The sequence below is a fragment of the Thalassophryne amazonica genome, chromosome 14 (genome assembly GCF_902500255.1).
Source record: "Thalassophryne amazonica chromosome 14, fThaAma1.1, whole genome shotgun sequence".
Lineage (NCBI taxonomy): Eukaryota > Metazoa > Chordata > Actinopteri > Batrachoidiformes > Batrachoididae > Thalassophryne > Thalassophryne amazonica.
The window spans coordinates 67,255,457-67,281,964 of NC_047116.1; the positions used below are offsets into that span (position 1 = coordinate 67,255,457).

General features: G+C 44.8%; 1 protein-coding gene across 1 annotated transcript in view; it reads left to right on the top strand.

Moving 5' to 3' along the window:
• The first annotated feature begins 5,240 nt into the window (after positions 1 to 5,240).
• LOC117524680 overlaps positions 5,241 to 26,508 on the top strand; it is a 40,998-nt gene continuing 19,730 nt past the window's right edge. Inside the window, exons 1-3 of the mRNA XM_034186497.1 lie at positions 5,241 to 5,329; positions 5,519 to 5,636; positions 20,237 to 20,454. Coding sequence (XP_034042388.1) covers positions 5,266 to 5,329; positions 5,519 to 5,636; positions 20,237 to 20,454 — 400 coding nt within the window. The 5' untranslated portion in view covers positions 5,241 to 5,265. The remainder of the gene's footprint in view (positions 5,330 to 5,518; positions 5,637 to 20,236; positions 20,455 to 26,508) is intronic.

Here is a 26,508-nt window from a genome sequence, read left to right on the forward strand (position 1 = left end):
GAGAAAAGGAAGGTTGGAGATTGGCCTATAATTAGCTAAGATAGCTGGGTCAAGTGATGGCTTTTTAAGTAATGGTTTAATTAGTAATGGTTTACCTTAAAAGCCTGTGGTACATAAGATTACAGATAACAGAAGAACATAAGATTAAAAATTTCTGTCATTGGTTCTGCTATAAAATCTGCAGCCAATCTCAGGAAGTGAAGATCGAGCTTATCAGGACCTATGGATTTGTTGGAATCCAACTTCTTCTGTGGACCTCTGACACATCAAATAGGATAAAATTTAAAGACATTAGAGGTTGATGAAAATTGAGCCCTCTGTGCATGAGACTCTTTTAGAGATGGTTGAAGAGACTTGAAAAGAGAATCCAATGAAACATGGTGTTCATTAAAGCAGTTTTTTATTTTTTTCCCCTGTCTGCATATATAGTAATGGTAAATGCCACACTGGCAGAACCATTTATGAACATTAATACACATATATGCAATTTATTCTTGCAGGACAGAAGGTATGTAGTGCGTGAGTGAATGTGGTGTGCGTGTGACCCCCATCCGCCCTTCCCGATCACCCCACAAGATCCTACTCAAAGCCGACTGACAATCAGGAGGGACGACCACCACAACAACACGAAGACAGACAAAAACGAAAGACAAGTGGTGTGTTGTGGCTGGCGTGCACCTGATCACCTGAGGCTGATCACCTGCGGCTCGTCAGGACTCACAGCTGTGGTGCATCTACACGGATTGGAACATGGTGGCATTTAAGTCTGGAGTACACAGTGTGTATTTGCCAGAGACTCGACCTTGTGACCAGACGGGTGAGATCGTCGTCTCGAGAGCCATCTCATCATCAGTGGATGCAGAGAACGTCCAGGTTTGATGCATGGTCTGTGAAAGAGGAGGGGGTGAGGTCTCACGCTCGTCAGCACACTTCCTGAGACTCGGTTTGTCGCGGCCACCTGGGGGGTGTCGGCGGGGTCCTTGGGTCCGAACTGTTTCTGGCTCTGGACCGTTTGTGCAGCTGGGAGCGCACCGTAATTACCACCTCGCAGACCGCACACTTATTTGTTGTATTATCACATCACTGTTATGTTTATTAAACTCTGTTATCCTTTGTACCGTGCTCTGCTTATTTTATACTGGGTCCTTCAAACGCTGGTCGGTTCTCCGGGCTGCGTCCGACACATAACATGGTGAAAGCAATAACTGTGAAGTGAGACACAGAGGAGATGGGGCCCCAACATAAAACATGCCGGAACAAACCACCACACATGAACAAGCAGTGACCTTGTGAAAGTAAAATGAGTTTTTGGATAAACTCTTTAAACTCATTCAGGGGGTCAAATCGCCAGGTGCGTTGGGGTTTATGGGGTTATGTGTAGCTGTATGGTGCCATGATCAGATATGACAATACTTTTATATTTATACTCCCTGACTGTAGGAAGGATCCTGCTGTCGAGAAGAAAAAAATCTATCCTTGTGTATGAATTATGCACTGGAGAGAAAAACTAATGTTGCTTCATCGTTGGATTTTCTTTTCTCCAGCGATCAAAATGTGCAAAGGATTCAACAAATGACTTGATAACGGTGTCTACCTTTGAAATCTTACTATTGGGCCTTGGGTTTGACCGATCTAGATAAAGGTCCAACACACAGTTAAACCCCCCCCCAATATCAACTGGTGATCATTCAAATCTAAGAAATCTAAGAAATATAATGTTGGAACTCAAACATTTTAAATGTGTAAAAACTGCTGTGTTTTACAGGGTCATGCATCCTCTTTATATTCCGACTTAAAAAGCCAAAAAATGAGTGTTGCCCACAATTGTGCGTATCAGACATCTTTTACCATAAAACAAAATAAATATATAACAAACAAAATTCCCTGTCAGTGACCCACAAAAAGAAAAAGAAAAAAGTAGCCTCAAAACCCCATGCTGAGCTATTAATTCTCTAGAGATCACACTCCTTATCACTAGTATAACAAAGCCAGTAACCATATATAAACTATCAACCAAGGCAAACAATCCTCTTGTCAAGATTACTTCACAAGCAACTTAAAATATTTAGTTTGTTTTTTTTCCCTCTTAACATCAACCCCCTAATTCTCTGGACTACAAAATAATTCCTTTTCAGTGACCTTATATAACCTTAACTATTTTTAAATAACCTTACATATAAGCATTAGATAGGTGTTTTTTACCATTAGATAGTTGTATTTTACATATAGACACCTGCGGCACAACGTCACATTTGGCCAGCAACGTAACCACAATGAATAGGACCTGTCCCCAGCGGCTTCTTCGCTGGCAAGCTTTTCCTCTAAGGATTGCCTTGCTTCAGTGCAGCTCTTGGAGCTGGTAATCTCAGTCTTATGTGACTGAGATTACCAGCAGTTATCAGCATGTGGAACTGAGTGTCATCAGCATAGCAATGAATGGTATGTGTCGTAAGTGGAGTGCGACAAGGGAGTTGCTTCAGTCCATTATTATTAACAATTTTCACAAATGATTTACCATATATTTTAGATAAAGCTAGTATAGTGATGTATGCAGATGATTCAACCATTTCTACATCAGCACGCTCACGCAATGATTTAGAAACTGCTTTAAATATGGAACTGCACAATGTAGTTGACTGGGTAACATCTAACAAGCTAGTGTTAGGGGAGGTGGTGGTCTAGTGGTTAAGGCATTGGGTTTGAGCACCTTGTATGGCAGCACCCTCACATCGGGGTGAATGTGAGGCATTATTTGTAAAGCGCTTTGAGCTTGTGATGCAGATGGAAAAGCGCTATATTAGTGCAGTCCATTTACCATTTAGTGTTAAATACAGTAAAGACTAACTGTATGATTATTGGCTCCAGTTGTGCCATTATGAAAAACCCTGTATTGGTAGCCTTGCTGAGGCTACCAATACAGGGTTACCAATACAGTGCTAACCATACTGTTCACTACTCTTAGCTTCATAGTGGAGTAGAGCAGAGAAGGATTTTCTTTCACCAAAACAGATCAAATCCAGGCTTGCATCTCAGATGTACCTTCTGACAATTTGTAGCTAAACTTTCAGGTCTTCTTTTTAAGAAAATCCTCCTCTATAGCACTTCATCATGAAGATGGATAACTGGTGATACAAAATGCAAAGCTTGCACTGTGCATAATTTCTCCAATCTTGCACAGTCACTCAGTTTTTGAGAACTGTCTACTCCATGCAGATTTACCATAAAGTGCCATATTGTTTGTATTTCTTTGTAATTGATGTAAATAAAGTCTGAAACATATTCAGTGGCAGCTTTACCATCAGAGAGCCTCGTCCACAACTATCACAAAAGACTCCAAGCTGTCAGTGATGTTAAAGGGGGCAATACACAGTAAGAACAGGGGTATGTAAACTTTGGATCAGGGTCATTTGGGTAGTTCTCTTGTCATTTTGATTTAAAAAGAGGAAACACAGTTGTTTGACAATAAATGGCTTCACCCAAACCTCTAACAATGAGTGAGAAAAAGGTTTTTGTGTTGTCATTCATATTCTCTTAAAAATGGCCAAAAAAAGCTAAACTTCTGCCAAGGTATGTAAACTTTTGAGCACACCTGTATGTAACTCTTTGGCCGGGTTACACCTTGGACACGACCCCTGTCTGATCACAGGCCCACATGAACAGGCATCTAACCTGCATGTCTTTGGAAGCAGGAGGAAGCTGAAGCACCTGGAGGGAACCGATGTAAACACAGGAAAAACATACAAACCCAACACAGAAAGGACCAGGCGGGAAGCGATCCCACAGCCTTCTTGCTGTGACACAACAGTGCTAACCACTAAGCCATTCATCCATTTCATTATACTGGGCAACAAAAAAAGTTTAAAATAGTTTTGTCACAGAATTAAACGTACTCACACCATAAGGAGTTCCAGGTACTTCCATCGCTATGTTGAACTGCACATACATGAACCCTTTTTGGAAAAACATCACTGACTCATTGACTGTCTCTTGGGTTTTATCATTCCAGTCATCAGCACTCACTTCAAACCAAATAGTGGTTAAAAAACAAACTTCTTCTTGCACTGGGAGTCAAAGAATAGCATAAAAATGATACATTAAAAAAATTGGTAAATGACTACAAACCACAAGACAAAAAATACCTGCTGTATGGTAGCTGGGAAATGCAAACCAAATTTAAATGTTGGAAAACACAATTATAAAAATAAAACAAATTTACATGGTGGCACAACATTACAAGATGAATGAGCAGGGTGGTCTTGAAACCTTCTGGAAACAGAAGTTTTGCTTGTCTACCACACCTGCTTTATTCTTACAAAATATATGGGTTTTTTTTAAGTCTGTTGGTAAAGACTGCCTAAAATATGATGTCAATCTTCAAATACACCATGCATTGCAGTGACTTTATTTACTTCAATTCTTAAGAATTATACAAACAGGATGGTCTGTATGATAAACCTGTCTGGAGAAAGCAATTCTCAAAAAACGGAGTAGCCGGGCAAGAAATAGATGGTTTATGGAAGCCACCAAGACATGCAAGTAACTCTGAAGAAGTTACGTAGGCATGTGTGGCTGTGGTTGGAGAAATGGTGCTGCATTTGTCTTCTGATACAGAAGACAAGGAAGAAGACAAGGATTGCACAAAGTGCAGAAGACAAGGATTGTCATACAACAAAGCAGATGAAAGCTAGGCTTGCATCTCATGTGTGCCTTCTGGTAAAATTGTAGTGGAACATTCAAGTGTGCTGTTTAAGATCATTTCAAATGCATTGTGATAGTTGTAAACATCATATTACTGTCTAAATACTTTTACTTTCTTTTGGGGTACAGACAAAATACTTTTGACTGTACCCCAACTTACTGTTAAGGTGACTATTTTGATCCATTTATTTAAATTGGCAGCATACAGACAGAGGTAATGTGATAAAAACCTAAACTCTGGGATTTCACCCTGTAATTTATACTTTTAAGTTATTATACATAGATTGGTAGCTTTTCCCAGTTTAAAAAAGTGCAGGGTTTGCAGTTCTGGAACAGAGCTGCCAGCACATAGCCCAGACAAACCTGTCAACCTCAAAAGTCACAGCTCAGCAAGAAATCCAGAGACAACAAACAAGTACCTTCATGTTCAGTAAGAGAAGTGCACATGACAAAATGTCAAGATTTCATCAGCATTATGGTTGACCACAAAATTTCCCCTTCCTGTTTAATGAAGTTCACAAAATCATGAGAATGAGCTGCTGTAACAACAGCTCAAGACCCATCAAGATGACTATGATCAGGATTACCATCTTCATCATGACTTATCTGAGCCTCATCTCCCATGGCCAAGGTAAATATATGTTTTAACTCAGCTCTCACTGTCAGTGTGGGCTTTTAGTTTATTAGTAATTTATACTGTATTGTGCATGTTGGGCAGTATCATACCTCTAGTTATCAACCAAGATAAGGTAGAAGAAACTATATCCATGTGTGATATGTGACTTTAACACAATAGCTGGTTTTCTTTTTTAACCTTCAGGTTTTGAGGTGGTGCAGCCAAAGACTCAGACAGTGAATGGTGACGGCTCAGTCTCTATCAGTTGTGGCCACAATGCCAGTGACAGCATTGTCGATGTACGACTGAACCAACTATCTCTGTATGTATTCTGACATGGCCTGTGTCTCACATACAGTTTTGGTCTGAAATTTACATACACCCATCATGTACATGAATGTCATGTCATTTTGGGCTTTTAAACATGTCTTTGAACTGTTCTTTTGTCAGGGTGGAATGATTGAACGGACTTCATGAATTCATTTATAAAACAAGAATTGGGTGCACAAGTTTGAATTCATTTAAGATTTTATCTAACCCACACAGGGTCAGAATTATACATACAGGCTCAAACATTTCTACATTCACTTAATTCTTTTCATAAGTGGTGCTGAAGGTTCTGCAATGTCTTTTAACGTGACATGGCCTAGGCTTATTAACTCCTCATTCGTAATCATGATTGACTACAACTGGTAGTGTGTCTTACCAGTATAAAAAGGACGTGTTTGACAGCACTCACTGGACTGATCAATACTCAGAACACTGGGAAAGTCCAAGGAACTAAGTGAAGATCTAAGAAGGAGAATTGTACATTTACAGAAGTTGTGAAGGTCTCTTGAACCTTCACACATAACACAAAGTTGGGCAAAAGAAGCAGGGACCGGCCAAAAAAAAGCGAAAAAAAAACCAACCCTTTTTGGCGAATGGCAAAACATTCCAACTATTGTCGGGAGGGACAAATTGTCGGACAGGCGTGAGCGATCCCAGGGTGATGGTTTCGTGTGCACATGCATGAAGAGTGCAAGCACGTACATCACACTCAGATAGCAGCAGCAGCAGCGAGTAAATGATGGACATATTATATATGTTGTGCATAAATCAACGGAAATGTGTAAAGCACAAAAATAATGTGAGTGCACTTAATGTACTGTTTAATTGTAACACAGTCATGTTACTGGCCATGATTCTGTCCTCACTGTAAAAACAATAAAAAAAACATGTACACAGAAAAACACAACCGCACTATTTAATATTTAATTCCTGCTATAAAGAACAGACAATACAGGATTTATCCTCCTCCTGGACATTAATGTGGAAGCACTGAAGTGACATGGATGACTTTTTCTTCCTTTTATTCTTTACATGAATGACCTGATACGCCCCTGATACGGGGTGATCCCGTGTGTTTTTTTTTTTCTCCATGTCATCATCGTTTGCAGACACGCGTGCATAATATTACATTGCAGAGATATTTTCTTTCGACTGGACTTCATGGTGTTCAGCTCATCAATGGATGTTTTTGAAGTGCATCTGTATTTTGGTTGTCTGCACAGCAAATGTTCCTGATTGGGACAAATAAAAATATTTCTTAAAATATAAAGAAACACTAAACAGTTTATATATATATAAAAAAAGAAAAGCAAAGAAACAAACAAAAAAAAAAACTATGGAAAAAAACGCCCCCAAAAAAGTTATTTAAAGTTGAGCTTTTGTGGTGTCCGAAAAAAGCTGTAGCTTTATTTGGTAAAAATAAAAAAAGACTGAGCCATTTACAAATTAAAGCGTTCACTCAGATCAACTGTGCTAAAAGGCTAAGCTAAAGTTAGCTGATCATCAAACCTTCACAGCAGTTCAGTAAATGTCACGTTTTATTTTTATATTATTCTCACCTTGATAAAGCTGCAGAACTAAACTCTGTTGGTCAAACTGGGACTTTGCATATATCCAAAAAGTGGGAGATTTCGGACTGAGTGGGTTTGCTCCATCACCCCGGCTGCCTGCCTCGCTCTGCCCAGGAATGATGCCCCAAATCCTGGCTTCTCCGTGCGGGTCGGCCCGCTGTCGCGGTTCGATTGATATCCCACCAAGTGGTCAGTCCTGTTGTGTGGGCCGCTGAAGAGGAGGTACTGCTGGCCCACCACCACCAGAGGGCGCCCTGCCTGGAGTGCGGGCTCCAGGCACCAGAGGGCGCTGCCGCATCATGGGAGTAGCCTGGGTGACAGCTGTCACCCATCACCAGACACAGCTGTTCCACTCAGCACAGAGGTATATCAGGAGGACGGCGTCTCCACCTCAGTGCCGAGATATCGCCTAAGACTAAGGTAGTATTCTCTGCATTTATATATATTAACCAGCTAAACCTATTAAACCTTTTCAGGACTGGTGACTACAGATAGCTTCACTGTTTTGGATAAGTACTCACCTTCCTGCTGTTCTTTGACAAGAGGTGGAGGCGGCTTCTCCCCTCTCCGTTACTGGGTGCGGTCATCCACGCCTGTGTGTTGTCGCTCTCTCCTGCCAGCAGTACCGGATCCGACGAGCGGAGGCAGTGGCCACCTGGGGATTCGGGACTTGGCGGTTCCAGTATTTCCAGGGTTCGGTGGCAGAGGAGATCTGGGTGGTTCCGGTTCGACTGAGACGGACGTCTCCTACCTTCGAGCCTGCCCACACGACACCAGCGGATTCGACCCCAAATTGTGTTTGTTATATTAATTGTGCCTGTTTCACAGAAGTAAATCTTGTTATTTACCTTCTCCATTGTCCGTTCATTGCGCCCCCTGTTGTGGGTCCGTGTTCCAACACTTTCACAACAGGATATCTCGGCCAGCGTCATGGACCCCAAGGGGCGTCAACCGGCTGTTGAACGGCCAATGGAAGACCAAGGCGCGGCGGAGGCTCCGGGAGGGGTACTCGGTGAGTTGCAGCGGATCCTCACCGCTTTCACCTCTCGGATCGATTTAATGACCGAGCAGTACGTTCTCCTAAACCGCAGGGTGGAGGCTCTCGCCGCACAAGTGGAGGCGCGCCCTTCGGGCGCCGCTGCGGCTTTCCCTCCCGAGGACCCTGCGTGCGAAAGTGACGTTCCACTGGTCGTTCAACGGTCCCTTCCTCCGTCCCCAGAAGCATACATAAGCCCTCCAGAGCCATACGGAGGCTGTGTGGAGACGTGCGCGGACTTTCTGATGCAGTGTTCGCTCGTCTTCGCACAGCGTCCCGTGATGTACGCGACTGATGCTAGCAAAGTAGCTTATGTGATAAATCTGCTTCGCGGGGAGGCACGCGTTTGGGCTACAGCGCTCTGGGAGCAGCACTCGCGGCTCCTTCATACATACGATGGGTTTGTACGGGAGCTCAGAACGGTGTTCGATCATCCCAACAGAGGAGAGTCCGCTTCAACCGCACTACTGTCAATAAGACAGGGGCGTCGGAGCGCAGCTGCCTATGCAGTCGCCTTCCGCATCGCGGCGGCGAGATCCGGCTGGAATAGCACTGCCCTCCGCGCTGCCTTTGTAAACGGACTGTCACTGGTCCTAAAAGAGCACCTGGTGGCTAAGGACGAACCGCGGGATTTAGATGGGCTCATCGATCTAGTCATACGACTCGACAACCGGTTAGAAGAACGCCGTCGGGAACGAGGCGAAGGGCGTGGCCAGGCACGCGTCGTCCCTCTCCCTTCCGGGTCCGATCGAGCTCCGCCCTCCCCACGCTCCTCTGTTCCTGTGCTCCGTGGGGTCACAGCTCCCCCTACTGACGAAGCTAGGGACACGAGTAGGGCAACATTTAGGGCACCAGATGCACAGAGGAGATGGACCCACGGAGCGTGTCTTGGTTGTGGTTCAATGGAGCACCATGTGAGAGACTGCCCTGAGCGGTCAAACGCCAACCGCCCGCCCCTAGAGACTGGGCCAGGGGTGGGCCAAAACATTCGCGTGGGACACACCCACATTGCTACACGACTCCCAGTCATGATCCTGTTTGAGGATTCAACCCTGAAGGCCCCAGCACTGGTGGACACGGGCTCTGAGGGGAATCTGCTTGACAGTAGATGGGCCAGGGAGATAGGGCTCCCTCTGGTGGCTCTTACCTCGCCTGTGCAGGTTCGGGCGCTAGATGGCTCCCTACTCCCACCAATCACACATAAGACACCTCCAGTAACTCTGGTGGTGTCAGGTAACCACCGGGAGGTGATCGAGTTCTTTGTGACTCAGGCCACCTCCCGTGTGGTTTTGGGGTTTCCATGGATGCTAAAGCACAATCCCCGGATCGATTGGCCGTCCGGGGTAGTGGTTCAGTGGAGCGAAACCTGCCATCGGGAGTGTCTAGGTTCCTCGGTTCCTCCCGGCTCCCAAGCTAAGGAGGAGGTCCGAGTCCCGCCCAATCTGAAGGCGGTGCCGGCGGAGTACCATGACCTCGCTGACGTGTTCAGCAAGGATCTGGCTCTCACGCTTCCTCCCCACCGCCCGTATGATTGTGCCATTGATTTGGTTCCAGGCAGTGAGTTTCCGTCCAGTAGGCTGTACAACCTCTCACGGCCGGAGCGTGAATCAATGGAGACCTACATCCGGGACTCATTAGCTGCCGGGTTGATCCGGAATTCCACCTCTCCGATGGGTGCTGGTTTCTTTTTTGTGGGTAAAAAGGATGGCGGGCTTCGTCCATGCATTGATTATAGGGGGTTGAACGAAATCACGGTTCGCAATCGATACCCGTTGCCCCTGTTGGATTCGGTGTTCACCCCCTTGCATGGAGCCAATATCTTCACCAAACTTGATCTTAGGAATGCGTATCATTTGGTTCGGATCCGGAAGGGAGACGAATGGAAGACGGCATTTAACACCCCGTTGGGCCATTTTGAGTACCTGGTCATGCCGTTCGGTCTCACTAATGCTCCCGCGACCTTCCAAGCGTTGGTAAACGATGTCCTGCGGGACTTCCTGCACCGGTTCGTCTTCGTGTATCTGGACGATATACTCATCTTTTCCCCGGATCCTGAGACTCATGTCCGGCATGTCCGTCAGGTTCTGCAGCGGTTGTTGGAGAACCGCCTGTTTGTGAAGGGCGAGAAGTGTGAGTTCCACCGCACTTCTTTGTCCTTCCTGGGGTTTATAATCGCCTCTAACTCCGTCGCCCCGGATCCGGCCAAGGTTGCGGCGGTGAGAGATTGGCCCCAACCTACAAGCCGTAGGAAGCTGCAACAGTTCCTCGGTTTTGCTAATTTCTACAGGAGGTTCATCAAGGGCTATAGTCAGGTAGTCAGCCCCCTGACAGCCCTGACCTCTCCAAAAGTTCCCTTCACCTGGTCGGATCGGTGCGAGGCCGCGTTCAAGGAGTTGAAACGGCGCTTCTCATCTGCACCAGTTCTGGTGCAGCCCGATCCTAGCCGCCAGTTAGTGGTTGAAGTGGATGCCTCGGACTCAGGGATAGGAGCGGTGCTCTCCCAGAGCGGGAAGACCGATAAGGTCCTTCACCCGTGTGCCTATTTTTCTCGCAGGTTGACCCCCGCTGAACGGAACTATGACGTCGGCAATCGGGAACTCCTTGCTGTGAAAGAGGCCCTCGAAGAGTGGAGACATCTGTTGGAGGGAACAGCCGTGCCATTCACGGTTTTCACTGACCATCGGAACCTGGAGTATATCAGGACCGCCAAGCGGCTGAACCCCAGGCAAGCCCGCTGGTCACTGTTCTTTGGCCGTTTTGACTTCCGGATTACCTACCGTCCCGGGACCAAGAATCAGAGATCGGATGCATTGTCCCGGGTGCACGAAGATGAGGTCAAAACAGAACCGTCGGATCCCCCGGATCCCATCATCCCGGAGTCCGCTATCGTGGCCGCCCTCACCTGGGACGTGGAGAAGACCGTCCGGGAGGCCCTGACCCGTGTCCCGGACCCCGGAAACGGACCAAAGAACAGACTATACGTCCCACCAGAGGCTAGGGCTGCAGTCCTGGACTTCTGTCACGGTTCTAAGCTCTCCTGTCACCCAGGGGTGCGAAGGACCGTGGCAGTCGTCCGGCAACGCTTCTGGTGGGCATCCCTGGAGGCCGACGTCCGGGACTACGTCCAGGCCTGTACCACCTGCGCCAGGGGCAAGGCCGACCACAGGAAGACCTCAGGGCAGCTACAGCCACTGCCCGTGCCTCATCGCCCCTGGTCCCACATCGGTCTGGACTTCGTCACGGGTCTCCCGCCGTCCCAGGGAAACACCGTCATCTTCACGATAGTGGACCGTTTCTCCAAGGCGGCCCACTTCGTGGCCCTCCCGAAGCTCCCAACGGCCCAGGAGACAGCGGACCTCCTGGTCCACCACGTCGTCCGTCTGCATGGCATACCATCAGACATCGTCTCCGATCGCGGTCCCCAGTTCACCTCACACGTCTGGAGGAGTTTCTGCCGGGAACTGGGGGCCACGGTCAGCCTCTCGTCTGGGTACCACCCCCAGACCAACAGGCAGGCAGAGCGGGCGAATCAAGAACTGGAGCAGACACTTCGCTGTGTGACAGCCGCGCACCCGACGGCCTGGAGTACCCACCTGGCCTGGATCGAGTACGCCCACAACAGCCAAGTGTCATCAGCCACCGGCCTCTCCCCGTTTGAGGTGTGCTTGGGGTATCAGCCCCCCTTGTTTCCGGTGGTTGAGGGAGAGGTCGGTGTGCCCTCGGTCCAGGCCCACCTACCGAAGTGCCGTCGGGTGTGGCGTGCCGCCCGCTCTGCCTTGTTGCAGGCCCGGACGAGGGCGAAGAAACATGCAGACCGGCGGCGAGCCCCGGCCCCCAAGTATCGTCCTGGGCAGGAGGTCTGGTTGTCCACCAAGGACATTCCTCTACAGGTCGACTCACCAAAACTCCAGGAACGGTACATCGGACCGTATAAGATCCTCAAAGTCGTCAACCCCGCCGCAGTGAGGCTCCAGCTTCCGGCCTCACTGCGGATACATCCAGTTTTTCATGTTTCCCGGATCAAGCCTCTTCACACCTCACCCCTCTGCACCCCGGGTCCGGCGCCGCCTCCTGCCCGGATTATTGATGGGGCGCCGGCTTGGACTGTCCGCCGGCTCCTTGATGTCCGTCGGATGGGCCGGGGTTTTCAGTATCTGGTGGACTGGGAGGGGTACGGACCCGAGGAGCGCTCCTGGGTGAAGAAGGGCTTCATCCTGGACCCGGCCCTCCTGGCCGACTTCTACCGTCGCCATCCGGACAAGCCCGGTCGTGCGCCAGGAGGCGCCCGTTGAGGGGGGGGTCCTGTTGTGTGGGCCGCTGAAGAGGAGGTACTGCTGGCCCACCACCACCAGAGGGCGCCCTGCCTGGAGTGCGGGCTCCAGGCACCAGAGGGCGCTGCCGCATCATGGGAGTAGCCTGGGTGACAGCTGTCACCCATCACCAGACACAGCTGTTCCACTCAGCACAGAGGTATATCAGGAGGACGGCGTCTCCACCTCAGTGCCGAGATATCGCCTAAGACTAAGGTAGTATTCTCTGCATTTATATATATTAACCAGCTAAACCTATTAAACCTTTTCAGGACTGGTGACTACAGATAGCTTCACTGTTTTGGATAAGTACTCACCTTCCTGCTGTTCTTTGACAAGAGGTGGAGGCGGCTTCTCCCCTCTCCGTTACTGGGTGCGGTCATCCACGCCTGTGTGTTGTCGCTCTCTCCTGCCAGCAGTACCGGATCCGACGAGCGGAGGCAGTGGCCACCTGGGGATTCGGGACTTGGCGGTTCCAGTATTTCCAGGGTTCGGTGGCAGAGGAGATCTGGGTGGTTCCGGTTCGACTGAGACGGACGTCTCCTACCTTCGAGCCTGCCCACATGACACCAGCGGATTCGACCCCAAATTGTGTTTGTTATATTAATTGTGCCTGTTTCACAGAAGTAAATCTTGTTATTTACCTTCTCCATTGTCCGTTCATTGCGCCCCCTGTTGTGGGTCCGTGTTCCAACACTTTCACAACAAGTCCTCCCTCGGTCGGCGTCACTCCGAAAAGTAGCTGGAAAAAGCTTCTCCCAGCAGGGTGACGGGAGAATCATTCTACTGCTGTTTTTTTAAAGTAGACCTGTATTGAAATAAAGGTGGTCAGATCTCAGAAAGAAATAGCTGATATGTATTTATAAGACCCTTATGAATGCAGTAAAGTAAATCTGTAAGCCCAAATTTGTAATTCAGCGGAGAAATCTTCGTTTAAAAATGACACATTTGCAGCTAAAATTTAGCCCTCCGTGAAAACAGTTTGTACATCCGGGTCATTTCCATGACGTCGGGGAGAAGACGACGCGCTTGCGCCTTCAGTCCGATCAAAAAAAAAAAAAAAAAAAAGCCTTCAGTCCGATCCCGCATTGAAATTGATTTTATCTGTTAGTAATGTTACTGTTATACACATCCTGATTTCAACATCCAAAAGTAAGCTCCAAAAGTAAAGCATGCTCAGATCAGCAGCGACATCGACAGCGGGCGACGTTCTTCTCTGTTCTTCTCTGTTCTTCTGTGTTTTGATGTGGAGCGGCCAGTAACACCTGTTGCCCGCAAGGACAGACTTCTTGCGGCAAAATCCGCAGCGCTGCACGGTCTCGGTAATCGGAGCCGCAGAGCTCCGTGGCCGCTGAGAGAGGTTTATATTTTTTAATGACTTGAATTCTTTGCAGGTCCCGCATCCGTACCCTGCAACGGTAACACCGGAGGCTAAAGACAGTACATTTTCAATGCGACACCACTCAATCAAATGGGCGTATGGAAAAAGTCCCCAAAAATCATTTTCAAGCAACAATAAAAGAAATGTATACTCACCAAACGTACCGCAAGACAGCGGAGGTCGGTCTTGAAGTCCTGAGCGATTTCTCTCACCAGGCGCTGGAAGGGCAGCTTGCGGATCAGCAGCTCGGTGCTCGAGGACCGCAATGTAAATAAGCATCCGTATTGGAGGCATTCTTGTGTTATCCTCTGCGGTATTTTTATGTATTGTTATATAATTTTATTGCCGAATAAAATAAAATTCTGGGAGCAGTGGACTTCTGTTAGCGGCGGATCTCTCACAGCGCCACGGCGCCGTGAGGCTTCTTCACGCCGACGTTGAAACTTCTGCAATTGTTCGCCAAATGCACGAAGTGTAATCACAGCGGCCACCGCGTTGTAATCTAGAATGGCCACGGGACACAAAATGACGCGACCGATACGTCACATGAAAACCCTCTATAAGACAATAAAAAGGTGCTTTTGTAAGAGATGCAAACTGATGTAAATCCACAAATTACAGTTGGCGCGCGCAATGCATGCTGGGATAGTCTTTTCTCTGATGTCTCGGCAGTGTCCCGGATGTACTGACAGTTTTGCGGAGGGCTAAATTTTAGCTGTAAATTTGTCATTTTTAAACTAAGATTTCTCCATTGAATGACAGATCTGGGCTTGCAGATTTACTTTACTACATTCAGAAGGATCTTACGTGTAAATAGAAGTCATTTTTTGGTCCAAAGATCTGACTGCATTTATTTCAATGCAGGTCTACTTTAAAGCTTTTTTGTGGTTCAAGTGACGCAAATTCAAGATTTCGATCACTCAACTTTTTTCGGGTTGTGGAAACAGCCAGAGTGTGACGTAGCAATCTCTGCCCCCCTTGCCACTTCCAAAGCGAAGCGTTTGATGTCACGACGCTTTGGGAAGCATTGCCGACGCGTGGAAAGTGTGCGGTATGAAAGGCCCTTTATTCTTATTCTTATTCTTATTCTTAGTCTTAGTCTTATTCTTAGTCTTAGTCTTATTCTTAGTCTTATTCTTATTCTTATTCTTAGTCTTAGTCTTATTCTTATTCTTAAACAAACCAAGCATGAAGTCAAAAGAATTGTCTGGAGACCTCCAAGACAGGATTGTCTTGATGCACAAATCTGAGGAAGGGTACCGAAACATTTATGCTGGATTGAAGGTCCCAATGAGCACAGTAGCCTCCATCATTCATAAGTGGAAGAAGTTCAGATCCATCAGGACTCTTCCTAGAGCTGGCCGCCCGTTGAAACTGAGTGATCTGGGAAGAAGGACCTTAATGGTTCTTGGTCCAGTGGCATCAATTTGACGAGCTAACGCTTAGCCTCAGCTTGTGTGTTATGCATCACATTGACAAAGTGAGGAACCGTGGGGTATTTTTGATCCTACCTTGTCCTTTGACCTATACATTAGAGATATTACGAGGACTGCTTTCTTCCACCTGCGAAATATAGCAAAGATCCATCCCATCCTGTCTATGGCTGATGCAGAGACCCTGATCCATGCCAGCCCAGTCTCATGTTTTTTTTTTTCATGCTCCCGTGAAGAAATTAGTCAAATTTTCGTGATGGGGCTTTTCTAAACTCACTATATTCCTAACCCTACTCCCACCCCCACCCATAACCTTAACCATAACCTAATCTTACTCCTTCCCCCCACCCTAACCATAACCACCCTAACCGCTTCACTTTTAATTTTATGCAGCCATCACTGAATGAATGAGAATGAATTTGTGCTGCCGTGACAAAAATGAGGCACTTTTCGTCACAATAGCACGAACCAATAGATTAATGTATATTTCGTGCTGCTGAATCACGACTTGCCATGAGACCAGGTTGTCCATGCATTTGTTTCTTCTAGATTGGACGACTGGAATGTTCTATTTTCTGGTTTACCACAGTCCAGCATTGGACTCCAATTGTTCCAATTGCTGCTGCCAGAGTATTGACAGGAAGCAAAACGTTTGACCACATTACACCCATTTTGGCATCTCTTCACTGGCTTTCTGTCTCTGTGAGATCAGATTTTAATGTTCTGCCACTAACCTATAAAATTATTCACGGACGTGCACCTCCCTCCTTAGCTGACCTAGTCAAGCCCTACGTACTGACCTGGGCTCTGTGTTCACAGGGTGTAGGGCTACTTTGCAGATTTGTAGATGTCAATGCTCTGCCAGGGGCGTAGACATGAAGGAGCTCAGCCAAGTAGTGGGGGGCTAGGCCATTAAGAACATTAAAAACAAATAATAAGATTTTAAAATCTATTCTAAAAGCAACCGGGAGGCAATGAAGTGAAGCTAAGACAGGGTCATATGGTCACGCTTTCGTTTTCCAGTAACGAGAGGAGCAGCTGCATTTTGTACCAGCTGCAGGCGGTGCAGGAGTAAATGGTCCAGGCCAAAATACAGCGAGTTACAGTAATCCATTCATGTCTTTATAAAAGCATGGATTACAGTCTCGAGATCTTTGTGTGACAGCAAATGGGTACCTTTTAATTTTGATAAAATCCTTAAATAAAAAAAGCTGTTTTTCACAACTGAACTAACCTGGCAATCAAATTTCAGCCTGTCATCAAATATTACATCAAGATTTATCACTGATGACTGGATGTTTGGTGTAAGAGGGCCCAGAAAGCCAGCAGGAAAATCAGATGGACCATTTACAAACATTGTAATTTCAGTCTTGTTTTCATTTAAATTAAAAAAAAAAAAATGTGGTCAACCAGGATTTAAGATCATTTAGACAATCAAGCAATGACTGTATAGAGTTACTGGATTTTAATGTTAAAGGCAGATAAATCTGAACATCATTGGCATAACAGTGAAAAGAAAGATTAAATTTGCTAAAAATTTACCCCAATGGTAACATACAGCAGGAAAAGAATCGGCCCAAGGATGTAGCCTTGGGGGACCCCAGTGATGAGAGGAGTTGTGGATGAAGTAAATTCACCAAGCTGAACAGAAAAACTCCAGTCACTCTAATATGACTGGAACCATGAGAGAGCAGAGCCTGTAATGCCCACACACAGTTCCAGTCATGCCAGGAGGATCCCATGGTCCACAGTGTAAAAGCAGCTCTCAAATCAAGGAGCACGAGCAATGCAGGGTTTCCTGAATCAACACTTACCATTAAATCATTAAAAACTCTTAGCAGTGCTGTCTCAGTGCTGTGGCATGGTTTAAAACAAGGCTGAATACATAGATATTGTTGTCCACTAAAAATGATTGGAGCTGAATAAGAACCACTTTCTCTAAAATTTTGGACAAAAATGGCAATTTAGAGAGAGGCCTGAAGTTAGAGGATTCATATTTAAATTTTTGAATAGAGGCTGCACAACAGAGTGTTTAAAAGAGTCTGGAACGCATTCGGTGCTAAGTCAGGAATTAATAAATAAAAGAATATCAGAGTCCACCGTACTGAATACCTCTTTAAGAAGACACCCAGATTACCCAGAAGTGCACATTTTCACCAGCACAGGATATTTCAGGAGCAGTATGTCCAAATAAGGAATGAAATATTTTGACACAGGCCAATTTGGGAAAAATACGCCAATGATTCTGGCTTTATATGGAACCGCCTTCAATGAAAATATAGATTCTGCACCTTTGCATGTGGCCTTTAAGGGATCTGTACAAGCCCAAAAGAGACTAAAGTCAATACAATACAACATCCATAACTGGAGTTTTGTGGTCTGCTCATCTTCAGGTAACACCACACAAGCTTTACTTTTTCAGTCTCCAGGAGCCTCTCCTGCCTGGTTGGAATGCGGTGTGGCTCATTTGGTCATGTTTAATGTTTAACAGACAAACCAAGTGTGACTGTTGGGAGGAACAGATGTTGGAGCACCTGCTCGTCTGCCCTTATCTGCTAGAACCTTGTTCACCTGAACATCTGAAAATGTTCAATCCCCAAGCCAAACCCTACATCCTGCACTCAATAGGTGGTATAGTAACCCTAGAAGAAGAGAAAGAATTACTTCAGAACTTTTTTTTGAGTATGGGAATGTTCAGTGTCCTTTGGTACATTTGGTAATCATTCATTATTTTGTTGTATGTGTGTGTGTGTTCCAGCAGGTCTTCATGTTGAGAATTTATGTTGCTTCAGTGAAATTAAGAAGAAAAAACAAAACTGGAAACAGCTTCTGTTCCCTTCCACCTCTTCACCCATGGCTGTATTTGTAACAGCTAAATACTGTGGCCTCATTTATAAACCATGTACATGTGCTTTTCCACACATGAACTGGAATTTCTATGTGCAGAATTGCATGTACCTCATGCATACTTCTCAAAGCATGCATGCACATTTTTCAGAGAGAAACTCAAGGTGGATATGATAAAATGAAAAATTGCACAACACAGAATTTAATGTACACTCAACAAAAATATAAATGCAACACTTTTGGTTTTGCTCCCATTTTGTATGAGATGAACTCAAAGATCTAAAACTTTTTCCACATACACAATATCACCATTTCCCTCAAATATTGTTCACAAACCAGTCTAAATCTGTGATAGTGAGCACTTCTCCTTTGCTGAGATAATCCATCCCACCTCACAGGTGTGCCATATCAAGATGCTGATTAGACACCATGATTAGTGCACAGGTGTGCCTTAGACTGTCCACAATAAAAGGCCACTCTGAAAGGTGCAGTTTTATCACACAGCACAATGCCACAGATGTCGCAAGATTTGAGGGAGCGTGCAATTGGCATGCTGACAGCAGGAATGTCAACCAGAGCTGTTGCTCGTGTATTGAATGTTCATTTCTCTACCATAAGCCGTCTCCAAAGGCATTTCAGAGAATTTGGCAGTACATCCAACCAGCCTCACAACCGCAGACCACGTGTAACCACACCAGCCCAGGACCTCCACATCCAGCATGTTCACCTCCAAGATCGTCTGAGACCAGCCAATCGGTTTGCATAACCAAAGAATTTCTGCACAAACTGTCAGAAACCGTCTCAGGGAAGCTCATCTGCATGCTCGTCGTCCTCATCGGGGTCTCAACCTGACTCCAGTTCGTCGTTGTAACCGACTTGAGTGGGCAAATGCTCACATTCGCTGGCGTTTGGCATGTTGGAGAGGTGTTCTCTTCACGGATGAATCCCTGTTCACACTGTCCAGGGCAGATGGCAGACAGCGTGTGTGGCGTCGTGTGGGTGAGCGGTTTTCTGATGTCAGTGTTGTGGATCGAGTGGCCCATGGTGGCGGTGGGGTTATGGTATGGGCAGGCGTCTGTTATGGATGAAGAACACAGGTGCATTTTATTGATGGCATTTTGAATGCACAGAGATACCGTGACGAGATCCTGAGGCCCATTGTTGTGCCATACATCCAAGAACATCACCTCATGTTGCAGCAGGATAATGTCCCAGTTCTTGCATGGCCGGCATACTCACCGGACATGTCACCCATTGAGCATGTTTGGGATGCTCTGGACCGGCGTATACGACAGCGTGTACCAGTTCCTGCCAATATCCAGCAACTTCGCACAGCCATTGAAGAGGAGTGGACCAACATTCCACAGGCCACAATTGGCAACCTGATCAACTCTATGCGAAGGAGATGTGTTGCACTGCATGAGGCAAATGGTGGTCACACCAGATACTGACTGGTATCCCCCCCCCCAGTAAAACAAAACTGCACCTTTCAGAGTGGCCTTTTATTGTGGGCAGTCTAAGGCACACCTGTGCACTAATCATGATGTCTAATCAGCATCTTGATATGGCACACCTGTGAGGTGGGATGGATTATCTCAGCAAAGGAGAAGTGCTCACTATCACAGATTTAGACTGGTTTGTGAACAATATTTGAGGGAAATGGTGATATTGTGTATGTGGAAAAAGTTTTAGATCTTTGAGTTCATCTCATACAAAATGGGAGCAAAACCAAAAGTGTTGCGTTTATATTTTTGTTGAGTATAAAACATATTTCTATGTAAGCATACATGTATATTAATATGTACATTTGTCTATTACGAGGGTAGGCTGAAAAGTTCTAAGGCTCACTATAATGCAGTTAATGCATTACTCCTTCATGGGGAGCCTTAGAACTTTTCAGCCTACCCTCGTACAAACTGCAGTTTAAATAATTGAAAGTCATAATTCAAGGGTTTCAGAATTAGAATTACAGATTTAAATATTAATTTTCCTAACATTACTTTTCTTCTGTCAGAGTGGAGAAACAGAGTAGGCGATCACTTCTCTGCCAGTGGCAAAAGGACAAGTGTCACAATATAGTCTTATATGAGGAGAATTCCAGAAAATACCTTTTCATCATGCTGTACGTTGGAGCAGAGCAGATGGACTTTGGCTATGAATGTGAGTTCACAGTGACAAGAGAAGATGATCTACATGAAACCAAGAGAGGAGAGCCAACCAGACTGCTTCCAGGTCAGTTCAGACCAAATATGTTATGTCTACAGTAGAGTGTCTATGTACAGATAGTAGTAACAAATTGTGATTTGATGCCATACTGTTTCCCAGCTCAATCCATTGGACACTGCATTTACTGTGTTTACCCATAACCTATATTGAATCTGCATGATGAGTTGGCACAAGCTTTACACCAGATGCCCTTCCTGACACAACTCCACATTACATAGAGTTTGGGCACCGGTGGTCTTGAACTGGGAACCATCTGCTCTGTCAACAAACACACTTACTGCTTGATTCCCACCCCAGCAATATAGTCTGTATAATTAATTAGTCTAATGTGTTATTTTGACAGCCATAATTACAGTGGTGGGCACTGTTCCGATAATCCTATAACCGATAATTATCAAAGATAAAGCTTTCATTATCGGATTATCTTTTCAGATAACTTTGAAAATCATTATCAGACTAATTATCATCCGATAAATTTTTGTGCGATAATTTTTAGGCCGTTAACGTGGTAAACAAAGGTGAACAGATGTGTAGTTCTACCCTCTGCAAACAGAGGAGAACTGCTTCTGGAAGAAACAGCTCTATCCTCTCTCTGCAGGCTGTCATGGTTTGGCCCTGTTCAAGGCTTTGATTCCTTCTTTCTTTACAACCCCTTCGGCTCCTGCTTTGTCTTATTAGTGGATTATTTTCATCATGTGTTTATTCTGTGTTCCATTTTGCTTTATTACTTGGTCTCTTTGTCACTTTGTATTTCTTTGTCATGATTCAGTTCCATTCTAGTGTTGTCCTGCCAGTTTGTTTTCATCATGAGTTTATCACATTTATTGTATATGCTTAGTCACGTTATTATTTTTTTTAACTTTGGTGTTGCTCATCAGATTATGTTCCATTTGTTATTCATGACATTTTCTGTTCATCAGTTATCTTGTATTATTTATTGCATTATTCTGTATTCTCTGGGTTTTGGTTATTTGCAGTTCAATCCATAGTCGTTGTGCCTTCATCAGTTGTTGTATTCTCTTGTCTGCCAGTATTTGTTTCATCCTAGTTTCGTTTAATTCAAAGATCCTTGTTTTTTCTCTCTTTAGACTTGCCACCGTATTTCTTAGTTCTGCCCCTTTTGGTTTCACTCACGCATTATTGTTTGTCTAGAACACGTCAGGTTATTCAGTTAGTCTTTCTACTACTTATCCTACTTACCTACTTATCTTGCTTAGCACCGTCTTGTTTTGCCTTCCTGCACTTTCTTGCCTTTCGTCCCTCTTCTTTGTCACTAAACCGCACCTCCTTCCACACACCTGCTCCACATCAACCTGATTAGTTTGCTCCTCTTTAAAACCCTCACAGTTCCACAGCTCACAGCCTGATTGTTGACTTTGTACACTTTCTCGCCTCACGTTCTTGTCTAGTTTGCTCTTGTGTGTTTTGACCTTGCTTTTGTGCTCCGATCTCCACCTTGCCATATCCTGAACTCTACTTGTATTTTGACTCTGCCTTTGCTTTGCCTACTATGTTCCTCGACGCTGTGTGAACGACCCCGGCCTGGTTTATGGACCACGTCCCACCCTATACCATGTCTGATACCTCTGCTTCCATGTCTGACTACCAGTGTACCGTACCTAATGCCTGGTTTCAAGATAAAGCCAATTATTCATCTAAACCAACCATGCCTGTGAGTCTGCATTGGTCTCCTACCACTTCTTGCATCAAACCAGCACCAGCCCTGACACAGGCAAAGGACAACTAATCACACACACACACACACACACACACACACACACACACACACACACACACACACACACACACACACACACACACACACACACACACACACACACACACACACACACACACACACACACACACACACAAAGTCATTTATTTTAACCCCATACTGATACGCGGCCTATAACACCCAAGTCATCCAGAGGCATACATTTTTAACAATTTTAACCAAACTTATTTCGGACAAGTTATTTAAATTAACGTCACATCTGAAGTTTTATAAAGTGAAAATATCAGATATATGTTTTAGTTTTAAAGTAATGCACTAATTTTTAAGATTTTAGTGTGGACATGCTGTGTCCAGGTGCATTATGGGTAATCTCAGTATGTTCACAACAGGAGAAATGTATTGAGACACTTTGATCAGGCTCCACAGACAACAGTATTAAACTCTAGTGCCTAAAACTCTCGTGAATATATTCTCTGGGTTTATAGACGTTATTGTGTTTGCATTTATTAAATTCCACGCATCTTAAACGTAGCAAGTAGCAACACAGATTATCTGGAATTTTGTTTTGGCAAGTTTTCAAGGTCTCTACTGCCATCTACTGGCCAGTAGTGTTCATGGCAGTATTCAAACTGAAGCTGGGCAGACACTGTACAATATTTTCAATCGTACTCAGTTCCAGCTCAAACTGTACCACAGAACCACATGGTGTAAAAGTTCAGAGCGCATTTATGTTCTCACACACACTGTATGTTCAAAAACCACACATCGGACTTGTGTTTCTAGAAGGAAAAGTTAAAAGTTAAAAAAAAAATTACAAGACAGGTCTGCGGTGTTTACACAGGCACAGTGTGAGAGGTTGGACGCTTGTAGTGCTTCAGCAGTGGGATACCCTCACAACGGCCGACCAGAATATAGAACAGGTTTGAGTTTCATCTGACCATATGATCGCCGATCAGGAGGTGGTCGTGAGATGTTAAATGCAGCTCATTACTCCATGTATACTAAATGATGCAGGATGCGCGATTAACCTGAAACTCTGTGCGATCCAAAAAATTCTCGCACAAATAAAAAATCAGCTGAAAAAGGGCCAAAACTCGCACTGGCACCAGTAGATCATGGCAGTGTTCTATTTATTTTGACACCGGTTATATCAGACGGTTATCTAATTACAACTTGGCTTTTTTTTTGGAAAATGCCTTTTTTTTTTTTTACAAATAAGAAATGGCATATTTTACAAAAGCACATTTATCTGTAAACACCAACACACGACACACTTGACATTATCGTGTTGGTTTACATAGAATGAATCAACCAATCAGTGTTTAGTGGAGGCACATTTTACCCAGAATGCCATCTGTCTGTGTTTGTTACAAAACTTCAGAATTAGTGCATTATTCAACATTAAAAGATATATGTTATATCTTAACTTTGCACAAATGACAGACAATACTGGAATTTATCGGTTATCTGTAACTTCCGATACATTTTTGGGTGGTTTATCATTTTAGCTTTATCAAAGATAACTTTTCAGTTATCTGATTATCTGTTATTAAAGTTAATTTTTTGGTTATCTGTGTCCACCACTGCATAATTATAATATGATACCCTGATGACTACTGTACAGCTGCAAAAGATAAAATTCACTTTAAACGTTGTGAAATGTTGGCAAACATATCTCACAAAACAGCAACAAAACAGAAAACTACTGGACAGGTGTATAGGCATAAAGATTTTATCATGAATGACTGAAAAGTGTAAAATCTTGAAGTCAGCCTGAAAATGCTCATTGCATAAAATTAATGTAGGTCTATTCACTGACCATCCTCCTCTTCAAGACTACAGTCAGAGCCTTTGTTGCCAGAGAAGCCCCAGTATTGTATCTGACTGATTGATATGATACTTTGGCCTGTTAATAATTCCTGAAATCTATTTCTTGGTGTTGCTGGATGCATTATGATTTATAACTTGTGACCCTTTGGCAATGCAGTTTTATTTCTATATTATTATTATTATTTATTATTTATTAAATAATGAATTTGACCAAGTACTCCCTTCTTGCCCTGTAGTCTATAGAAAAGGCACTTGACATATTCTGACTATAATCTACAGAGGCACTTAAGAACTGGACAGTACAAACCAAGGAATATTTCAAAGACAGTTTCTGGAGACACCACTGGCTCCTACGTAGAATGTTTAATGTGTCTTTTCTGTTGTCTGTGCACCCAAGGTTGTCAGTGGAATCTTTCCATTTACTGCGTGATATAGCCAAGATTATAAATGTACCTATAGATAATCAATCAATCAATCAATTTTTTTATATAGCGCCAAATCACAACAAACAGTTGCCCCAAGGCGCTTTATATTGTAAGGCAAGGCCATACAATAATTATGTAAAACCCCAACGGTCAAAACGACCCCCTGTGAGCAAGCACTTGGCTACAGTGGGAAGGTACCTCTTGGTACGACAATGAGAACGTCGTACCAAGAGGTCAAGCTCCGATGCATTTTACACAATAGCCACTGGCAGCTCTGTGGAAGTACTGCTGCCATCTTGGTCTGTTGATGTCTTCATCACAGTCCGGACAATGTAATTTAACAATCCTTTTTTATTTTTGTGTTGGTGGATCATTAATGGGATTTGTTTTCATCATGAGCAGAATGCTGAGAAAATGATGGATGGCTGTGGTGAGTGCTGGGACCATTGTGACTAATAAAATAATTGCAGAATCGACTTTAATCTCTTAAAATGATTGTTTTTTTCTTCTGAGATGGCAACTGAGAAATGCACTTGGAGCAGACACAGGGATTTTTTTTTAAATGCTGCGATTATTCACAAGGAGTTTCCATGATAAAGAATTAAAGTACTTCCAGATGTCTACTTCTGTGGATAGCAGTTTTCATCAGACTGTGAGTTTGACTCAGGGACAAAGAAGACCTACAGATTAAATTAAAAGACTTCATTTGCTTTCTGTGATGTCAACAAGTCTGCTTCAAATGATGCAAACTTTATTTTTGTTCGTTAAAAAATGAAAATACAGGATCTAACAGCTTTCTTCCCGTTTGCTGGCAGGGATTTCTTTAGAATGGAAATAGAAACAGTAACCATGTCAGGTTCAGATCAGATTTGGTAAGAAATATGGGGTACAAACCACACTCATAATGACCACGAGATGTCGAGCGAACAGGAAGCAACACAAATGCAAAGTAAAACATAATTACCTTCATCTGGTTGGATTTCTAGGGAAGTTACAAAATCAGAGCCGCACTTGAACGCCTCGTACAGCAGTCACCAAATCCATTCAGGCACAGCACATGCACTCTACATTCACGTGCCCCTCGCATCGGAAACCCATTCAAACGGCGGGCAAGATGAGTCACACTACCATCTGATCGTGTTCGCAACATTCACACGGCATATCATACATAGGTCGAACATATTGTGCCGTGGCAGAGGAGCTGTATGAACTCATCGGCCATGTTGAACCCTGGCCGAATGGTGCGATCAAGGCAGCCTTCACACCAGTGGCAGAATGTCGACGAATGCCAGAAGAATGGTCATTCGACCCACTCTCAGCTGGAGTCCAAATGCCACCCACGAACATCTAACACCATTCGTGGGGCACTTAGAAAAGGTGGGGCCATTTGTGCTGCCAGGACGAAAATAGAAAGCAGGCAGATCACTTTCGAGCTGACTGTGCGAATGGCCCCACATTTTCTCAGTGCCCCACGAGCGTGTAACCAAGCAACACAAATGGTGTGTGAGTGTGCCATTCCCCCCAACACAAATGACATGCGAGTGTGCGGTGCCCCCCCCCCCGGTAATACAAATGGCATGCGAATGTGTTGCCTCCTCTCCCCACACCATGATCTACCATTGTCAGGTGCGGCTGAGGTGGCCGGAGTGCAATCGCTGTCTAGTGCAGTGCGCATCTGGACAGCTGTCATGTACAGCTGGGACAGATGACTGCGGTGTACTCGCAACTCACAGCTGGAGAATGCATATCGTGCCATAAACAACATCAGCTGTCCACACAATGCACATGTGTGGGCGGGCAGTCATATTCTCAGAACATGCTGATAATTACATACAGACAAGATCACGGCACGGTGTGAACTGCTATCAGCTGGCCAGCCAGGCTAATGTCACTTCCACCACATAAATTGTTGTCCACATGACAGACAGAAAGAGTGGAAAATAAAGAAAAACATATCCAATAAGGGGAAAGGTATGAACTCATTCATGTGTGATCGATTTGGTCATAGAGTGCAGCAATTAACTGAAACAATCCTTTACTTGGTGATACAAGTATCAGATTTGGCAT